Source organism: Gavialis gangeticus, unplaced genomic scaffold (assembly GCF_001723915.1).
Source record: "Gavialis gangeticus isolate Ggan-Ray unplaced genomic scaffold, GavGan_comp1, whole genome shotgun sequence".
NCBI lineage: Eukaryota > Metazoa > Chordata > Crocodylia > Gavialidae > Gavialis > Gavialis gangeticus.
The window spans coordinates 89,547,381-89,556,363 of record NW_017728992.1 but is presented as its reverse complement, the minus strand read 5'-3'; the positions used below and the strand labels follow the sequence as shown (position 1 = coordinate 89,556,363).

Sequence of the window (8,983 nt, the reverse complement as noted above, 5' to 3'; positions counted from 1 at the left end):
AAATCAGAAGGCAGCACAGCGTCCGGAGGGAGTGCATGCGTGCGTGTGCGTGTGTGTGTTTCTAATGCAATAAAGGGCTTTGTCTGTCTGTCTGTGTGTCCATAATGCTTTTGGTCAACTGCGCATGTGCTGCCAAGAGGGCAGGCAGCAATTGGCTGCTCAGGCCTGGGCAGGGAAGGGGTGGAGGTGGGTGCACACACACACACAACAACTGGCAGGGAGGAGGAGGCGGTGGGGACAGAGGGGAGTGGGGAGGGGAGGGTAGACAGCAGGGAAGCCCTGTTGCTCAGGGGAGGAGGTGGGCAGGGGGAGGGAGCCCCTGTGCTGGTGGCAGGAGGAGGTGGTGGTGGCACAGCAAGTGTTTACATGGGTGGCCCTGGGAGGGGGGCGGGGGGTGCGGCCACATAAACACTCCTTCATTATTTTAAATTTGTTATTTATGACGGCAATTGGCTAATATATGTATATGTATGTATATACAGGTTTCCCTTGCTTTATGCAAATTCTGTGTGTGTGAATTCACTTATGCGATGACCCTTTTTATACCAAAAATTGGTTATATGTGAGTTAAATTCACTTGTATGTGATCATTGTGGTGGAAGCCCACAGCTGCTTTGTGCATTGTGTTGTGGGAGTGATGTGCACCAAAGTATAGTCTCCTGTGTGGATCTGTGCTTCTCGCTCATTGTCTGCAGCATGTGTTTCTGTACTTGCCATCCCCATTATAATAGTGCCCTGTGCTTGTGTGTACTGTTTGCTGTTGGTGAGTACCAAAATTGTCTTGTAAAAAGTGGTAGAAATGGGTCAGGGTTTCAGTACAGTCAAGGTATTTGTTGCATTGTAAAGTGGGTTCCCTTTATACAAATTTGAGTTATGTGTTGTATTCCAGGAACGCACATACAAGCGTTAAGTGAGGGAAATGTGTGTGTGTATCAGAAGGCAGCAGGGTGGCCAGGAGGGAAGGGGAGAGGGCTGAGGCAGGGTATGTTTATATGTGTATATAAGTGTGTGTGTGTACACACTTATATACACACACACACATATATATAAAAACCTGTATAAGTAGAGGACGTTAAACTTATTTTTAAAACTATATTTACATCCCTACCTTTAGTAATTGTAACAGTTTTATAAACCTGTAAATGTAAATCATAATTTTTTTTTCAAAATATGTTTGCTTTTGACAGCTAAATAAAATCCAGAACCTCTAATCATGGGGAACAGATAGAATCTCTTCCATTTGTTTTTAAGCAGGGGCTTAACTAATGTCCAGTCTGGATGTGAACTCATTTATCTTTAGTAGGGGCTTAATGTGTACAAGAAATGGAAAAGAATTGGGCTTTGGAATATAAAGGGAAAGTTCCAGGAGTGGCTAGAGGCAGAGAATAGAAATATTTGAAGGTAACTAGAGTTCATTCATTCTTTTTGATTTCTTCAACCCTCATGTGAGAGAATTTAAAGAGCAAGAGAGAGTCTGATGATTGCTTCCTGTATAAAGAAATACCTTTTCTTTCTGCTCTTAATATTTTTGTGGTTAAGGAGAACCTCTTGGATTTTTCAAGTTTAAATCTGTTTTAGTTTGTTTATCACTTCTTAGCATTCACTTATGTTTGAGACTCAATTTAAAAAATATCCTTTTAATGGAAATAACTGCAACTTTTTGTAAAGTTGTGTGTTTACAACTTGCAAAGCAGAATCTGCTTGACTTTTAAATCCATATTAAAAATAGGTCATAACTGTCTTATTGTGGCAGTCATTGTTAATTATGAAGGCTCGTAGTTATTGTAGGCGCATTTTATAAATAGGAGTCTTGTTTTTAAATGCATGTTACTTGGAAGGTAGAGGGGAAATTGTCACCAGGCATGACTTTTAATGTTCTAGATAAGACTTCGACAACAGGTCTGATTAATGAATAAAATAAACCAAATCACAGATCTTTTAAAGCTATTGATTTTAAAAACATTTGGATTACATTTATAGAGTAAGAGTACTGAAAACAAGCAACTTATGAGCCTTGCAAATCTGCCTTGACGGTCTAATTAAGTATAGTTTTTCATTATGGATCAGATTTCTAATAGTATTTAAGTTCTAAAAATGCAGACAGCCATATAGTGGGTTTTCCACAAGAATTCAAGCCTTTCTGGATATCCAGCTAGGCATCTAAAGATGCATATAGTCATGTTTTAAGTACCTTTTAAAAACCTGGCTCTAGGCACAATAGATAAAAGAAGCTAAATGAAAAAAACAAAACAAACAGCATAACTTTTATTTTCTTTTTTAAACTTCCTTGCAGCTGTTGCTTTTAAAAATGCCAAGCAGTATGACCAGGCAAAGGAAGCCTGTTTGAGAGAAGCTGAAGCACATGAAAATAATAAAGCGTATCTTTTGACTTACTGTTCCTGTTTGAGGAGCCTGAAGAATCTGAATTGTTAATTAAAACTGGGCTGATGAGAGTTAGAAGAGGGTGTGCTATTTATTTATAAATGTATGAATGAGTAGAGGCACAAGATTAAGTTGTTTACTAAGTAATTTACATTGCCAGACTTTCTGAATTATCTTTGAAACATCTCCCAAGGGGTTTGTTGGGTTTTTTTTACCTTTCCAGTGAAGAAAAGAAGCTCTTTTGGAGCAGGAACTGTCTTTTTGTTCTGTTCGTGTTCAGTGCCTTCCACAGTGGAGGCATGGTGCGGCACTACTGCCAGACACACATTTTAAAACAGATTCCAGTGCTCTGGTTTCCTTTCAGGTCTTTTTGTTACATGTATATATGCCTTAGATGAGATCTTCTGTTTGCGTTTGTAATGTGCCTTCCACATAGAAGGAGTCTATCTACAAAAATGTATTATATTTTTGCAGTAAATTATAATTTGTCTCTATCCTTGAAATGTATTGTATAGAAATGGATTATAAAAATTAAGTCATTCTAAAATATTAATCTATCATTACAGTATTTTAATACAGTATAACCAACACTTCCTTCAGTTTTATGTAATTGAGTTTCACCTGTGGTTTTATATTAGCTCTTAAATTCATAATCTGCCCTTAAATTTATTTTTAAAAAAACATTTTTGCATGCATGCCCTTACTAAATTAATTTTGCCTTTCAGTGTTACCTGGGAAACAAATATTCAGATAATGGGATTATTTTGCTTACAACTTTCATAAATTAATTGTGCTATATAGAAACCTGTCATTTTTATAGTTGATATCCTTAACTTTGCTTCTGTTAAATCCAGTCTCTTCCATGCAGCCAAGTAAGTGTAAATTTCTCAGGCAATTTAACATGTATCCAAGTTTGCAGTATACATCTAAAGTTGAGATTGTTTTAGAGATGCCTAATTTTGATTCCATGGAGCTAAATGGAAAAGCATCATTTGATTTCACTGATTCAGGGTCAGGTTTACTTAAGGATTTTTTTGGGGAAGTATTTGGAAAGTTGGAACTTCTTAAAATTATAGAGACTTGTGGCTTTTCGGCACGTTTTAGAATCAATTTCTGTAACTCTGGGATTGATTGTTTATGTCAGTGGTGCTCAACGTTATGGTCCCATAGGACATGTACATGGCGTGAGGTCAGTCTGTGGGTTTATATGTAGATGAGGCACAGGACAACCTGGTCCAGCTTCACCTCATGAAATGCTGAGCCATGCTAATTGTATGTCAGACTGAGAGAAGGGCTGACAGAGGAATTCTGGGTATGCAGTGTCGTGGCTCACCATGACTTGAAAAAGAGTTGGCGGTAGGGGGAACTGTGCTTAATGGGCACTACCATACATCTTAAGTAAAGACCTCAAGTAAATATGGTATTCTGTAATATTTTTTGAAAAGAACCCTTTTGTTAATGTTTTTATTATTATGTGCCTTATTGCCAGTGTTGCCTCTGAAGTGAGAACACATGTTTCCTGTCCTCCTATTAATCCAGCTGTAGATGAATACGGAAAAGATTAATTGTTTGAAGCACCAGTGTGAAATTGTGCGCGCGCACACAATGTTATAGAAGCAAAAAAAAAATTGGGCCTGGAAACTTAATTCTTTTTTCCCATGCTTTGAATAAAGTCAAAATAATTTGCCCATGGAAATGGTCCCTTGCATATGTGCCATTTCTTAAAATAAAGCTTAATGTATGCTTGATGGGATGTATGTCTTTTCAAATATTAGCACTAAAATGTTTGATTCACCACTAGTTGATATACAATAACTCTTACTGTATAGTAAGATATGCTGCTTCTAGTTACTGAAATTTAACAGCGTTTGAATAAAACTAACTTCCTTTCTCTCTGCAGAGCTTATGAACAAGCTGGCATGATGTTAAAGGTATTTTTATTGACCGTTTTGTTGAAAACAAATACATGACAACTGTGCTCTGGTTAATTTTTACAATCTGAAGAATATTCAGGTTGTGTTATCAGCATTTAAAATGGTGCTAACATTTCTTCTATAAACCTTTCCTACCTTCTGACCTTTGGGAGGATTTTAAACATGTACCATTCTATTTTGGTTAGAACTTGATTAATGAAAATATTTTAATTCGCCTCTTCTTCCTCTCCCTCATGCCTGTCAGAATCCTGAGGGTGATTTTGCATGCAGTAGCTAACCAATAATAGAAGAAATTATTCAGTAGTTAGTAAAGTAGTGTTTAGTAAACTAAGATAGCTATATCCTTTCAGTCAATTTAAGGAGTTTATGATCTTCTATTAAATAGTTAAATAGATTTTTCAGAGACTTATAGTATTTCATTTGAACCCTGAAATTGGAAATGTAAGTGTATGTATGGACTCGTGAAAGCGTGTCACCTAAGCTAAATGTACCCCTCAAACGGAAAGTTGGGCTACCAGGGAATAGTTGCACGTTTTCCTATTGAAATGCAAGAAAGAGAGAAAGGGGTTGCTTTTCTGGTTCTGTAGCTGTACTATGTGAATGCCCATGATGTTACTTCACCATAGAGTTGTTCCAAACCCAACAAACTTCATTTCTCAAATGCAGCTGCAGAGTGAGACAGGAAGGATATCTTCTAAGTTTGTTTGTGTGGGATTGTGAATCCTTGACTAGTTTTCTTTGTTGGGAACTGAAATATCCAAATGAATGTAATACAATTCAGAATGCTTTCATTTTGTCTTCTGTATGTTAGCCTGCTTCTTGATGTTTCTTCCAACTCGCACTTATAGGAGATGCAGAAACTTCCTGAAGCAGTTCAGCTGATTGAGAAAGCCAGTATGATGTACCTGGAGAATGGAACTCCTGACACAGCAGCCATTGCACTGGAACGGGGTGGAAAGTAAGTGTGCAGAATTGACAGCTGGGATGCACTGCAAAGAATGGTTACTTTCTGTTCTTTCAGACTTTTGCTTGTTTAGGAAATGAAATGTTTACTGTTTTGAATTAAGGAGAAAAATGCTGGTCTGTTTATTTCAGGCTGGTAGAAAATGTGAACCCAGAAAAGGCTGTACAGCTCTATCAACATGCAGCATCAGTTTTTGAAGTAGGTGCTGTTATTTTTCTTTTATTAAAGAATATCATTTTTACCAGACAAGGCATATTGAGTAAAAGAAAAATATATTTAGGGTTAGTCAGAAATCATAATTACTTGAAACAGTTAATGGTAGCTAGAGCTAGAGTGCTTTGCTGTCTCTTGTTCCTTATTATCACAACAGTGGCTGTTCTGTACAGGAAGTCACTTGGCTCCTGCTTGAATATTAAGTATAAAAGTAGGGAGTGCAACTTTTTTTTTCTACCCCTACTTCTTCCTCTATTGCGCAGGTTCTGAATTTCATGGCCTAGCTACATTCCTCCCACTTGCTGGCAGCCCAGACATCATAGTTAGAAAGCAAGGTGTTGGCCAGAGCCACAGAGGGCATAGTAGAACCCCTCATACATCAATCTCAGTTGATGTCTTTTAGTATTTGTTTGTGTGTATGTACACTTTTATTTATATATATATTTTGAGAAAAGGAAAAACTGCAAAGTCTTACAACAACTAACATATGAAATTTTGTTCCCATTAGAATGAAGAACGTTTACGGCAGGCTGTAGAATTATTAGGAAAGGCCTCAAGAGTCTTAGTTAGAGGACGCAGGTATAACTCTTATATCTATATTCTGTTTAAATATATTCAAAATCTTTTTCACTCGATTATATTGACTTTCTTTGAATCAACATACTTGCTGTATGTTGATCCTTTACTCTTTTTAAAAGATGTGGAAATAGATAGCTATACTATGCTTGTTAAGGCAAGGGTCCAGTTAAATTTTCTATAGGCTGTACCTGACTGCTCTGTTCATCAGTGCATTATCTGCTTTTCTGAAATCACAGTTGCTCTTCTTCAATATTAATTTTACAGTATTAAAGAAGAGTAACTGTGATTTTCAGAAAAGCTGGTTCTCTTAGTCTTTAAAGTAATATGTACGTACACATGACTTATTCTTCACAAAACAGCTGTTTAATGATTTCTGGATATTCTACTCATACTTGAGTCATGTAAATTAAGGGAATTATGTAACTTGGCTGAGAAAAACAATTGATATGCAGGTGTCTGACTTTTTAAAAATCTTTTGATAAAGACACTTGTCTGAAAAGTATTTAAGAGCCTGAAAACTCACCACTCCATATTTATGGAATACAGGTAAAAATATATGTGACTTTCTTTTCAAGCACACTTATTCGTTTGCTTTAAAAATGCACATGCTGTCCAATGTAATAAAGCTTGCAGTCCTGCTAAAAGTGAAATTTATCTAATTTTACATGTAGATCTTTCTCATCAGAGTTAATGTAGTAGATGCATCATTCATGTATATTTAAAGCACATAAGCAGAGTGGGGAGGCGTATGGAAAAACAAAACAAAACTGGGTAAGTGCCAAGCATTTGAAATGCAAACAGATAATTCAGTAGCTGGTATGTGCCCATTCTAGGCAGTGGCAGACTCATGCTCCAGGCTGGTTCTGTCAAAGGTGCTACCTCACTGGATGGCACTTGTGTTTTCTAAAAATCCAGGGCTGACATCTGTTAAATAACAAGCTGTCTTGGTGTACTTGGTAGTTAACCTTTCTTTAGTTTTGGTAGCGTATAGTAACCTTAACTTGTTTAAAGGTTGTAGTGTAATGGTGCTGTTTTGGAGTTGCTGTGTTTCTGCTGTGTGTTCATATGTAACATCTGGGTTGGATGTACCTGATGTGTGGTTCACTTCCGGTACCTGAAACAAGGTCTTCCATCATAACTGATCACCACATTCTATGCATACAGATGTTTTGTTTTGCATTATTTAAACAGGGACCTGCAAAGTGCTGAGCATTCCGGTGGGATGCTGCTATCTTTTAAGTATTGGATTCTATCAGGCTGCTCAGCATCTGTCTGGAATGACCTGTTAACTTGCATTTTTGGGGGCTGCGCAGTTCACCACAAGAGTTTATTTTATTTTCTGAGCACTGAAGTCTAACATTATAGAAATATTTTGACTTATTCCACAAAGACTGCCAGTTACCAGACTTGTCAGCCAAAGGTGTACCAACAAGAAAAGGAATGCTAGAAATGTATGGTGCATAAGCTTTACCAGGGCTGTGATGTAACGTAACTTTTTACAGTGTATGACACTGGGCGCATCTACAAGTGAAATTAATGCAAAGCAATATTGCATATTGCACCAGAGTTTATTGCTCCTGAGTGCTGTGTTTACACATGCTCCTGGGACAGCATGCTGAGCTGGGTCAGACCCCAGCCGGTAGGGTTCCCAGGAGATTAACCTGCCAGCCCGGCTCTATGCTGTGGAGGCACTGGGTAGGGTACAAAGGTGCTCCAGTGCGGGGCTAACTGTTTACAAAGAATAACCTATGGTGGAGTTAATTAGTTTACTGTGGCCTAATAAGGCCATATGTGTAGACGCTGAGACTTTACTGCAGAGCTAATTGGGTATCTCTGCAGTAAAGGTCTCATGTAGATGTGGGCAGACAAAGTGTTATGGGTAAATACGATATCTTTTATGAGCCCAACTAAAATAGATGAAAAATTTCTTCTTTGCAAGCTTTCAGGTACAAACACCCTTTGTCAGGCTGAGAAAGCATCTGCAGTTGGTCTGTGCTCTTCCTGAATGGTATAGAAAAGAAGCCAGAGGCCAGTATGCATGAGAGAGACAGTCAGTGAAAATGCAAGTTGACGTAGTCAGTGGGTGAGAGACAGGTAGGGGGGAGAGAGGGGAATGTAGACCTGGTGATAAGAATATAGCTAATAAATAGTAGAGAGGTTACCTGGAGTGTCAGATGTTAGACAGGTTATAATGTGTCATAAATCCAGTATCTTTATGTAGTCCATGATTTTTTTGTATCCAGGAGGTTGATGAAATGGAGTTCATAGACTCATCTGTGAAAGGCATTTTGTAAATCCTCTTTGAGGATTAGAACTGAGAGATCGGGGAGAGTGGTTTTATTGTGAGAAATGTGCTCCTACATGTAATTGGGTATTCTTGTCTTTGATAGATTTTCATTTTGCGTTCATTCTGGTATGCAGTTGTTTGGTTTTTCCTACATATTTTCCATCAGGGCATTTGGTGCACTGGATGAGATGTATTACATTTCTGGAGGTGCAGGTGTAAGATCCAAGAATCCTGATGGTTCATTTGTGGGGGTAGTTATTGCGGGGATGGTGAAGATATGTTGGGAGGTTTTACATTTCTTGTCATGGCACAGTCTGGATCCATTTGGTGTGTTATGGGCCGTAGGAAGATTGCTTCTGGTGATGAGGTTGGTGAGGTTTGGTGCTTGTTTAATAGGATGGGCTGTGCTAGGAAGATGTCTTTTAAGAACTGGGTCCTAGGATCATAGGAAGTTAGGATTGGAAGGGACCTCAGACGGTCATCTAATATAACCCCCTGCTCAAAGCAGGACCAGCTCCAACTAGATTGTCCCAGCCAAAGGTTTGTCTACCCAGTTTTTAAACACCATCAAGGATGGAGATTCTACAACCTCTCTGGGTAACCTGTTCCAGTGGTTTACTACCC

The 8,983-nt window shown here is 38.2% G+C and overlaps 1 protein-coding gene across 4 annotated transcripts in view; it reads left to right on the top strand.

The window, feature by feature from the left end:
• NAPG (NSF attachment protein gamma) overlaps positions 1 to 8,983 on the top strand; it is a 33,315-nt gene that overhangs the window by 7,823 nt on the left and 16,509 nt on the right. For 3 of the 4 annotated variants that reach the window (XM_019525285.1, XM_019525293.1, XM_019525303.1), the window contains exons 3-8: positions 2,294 to 2,378; positions 3,237 to 3,254; positions 4,283 to 4,313; positions 5,165 to 5,274; positions 5,412 to 5,478; positions 6,002 to 6,072. In XM_019525285.1, the coding sequence (XP_019380830.1) occupies positions 2,294 to 2,378; positions 3,237 to 3,254; positions 4,283 to 4,313; positions 5,165 to 5,274; positions 5,412 to 5,478; positions 6,002 to 6,072 (382 nt within the window). The remainder of the gene's footprint in view (positions 1 to 2,293; positions 2,379 to 3,236; positions 3,255 to 4,282; positions 4,314 to 5,164; positions 5,275 to 5,411; positions 5,479 to 6,001; positions 6,073 to 8,983) is intronic. The other variant, XM_019525313.1, reaches the window with a different exon arrangement.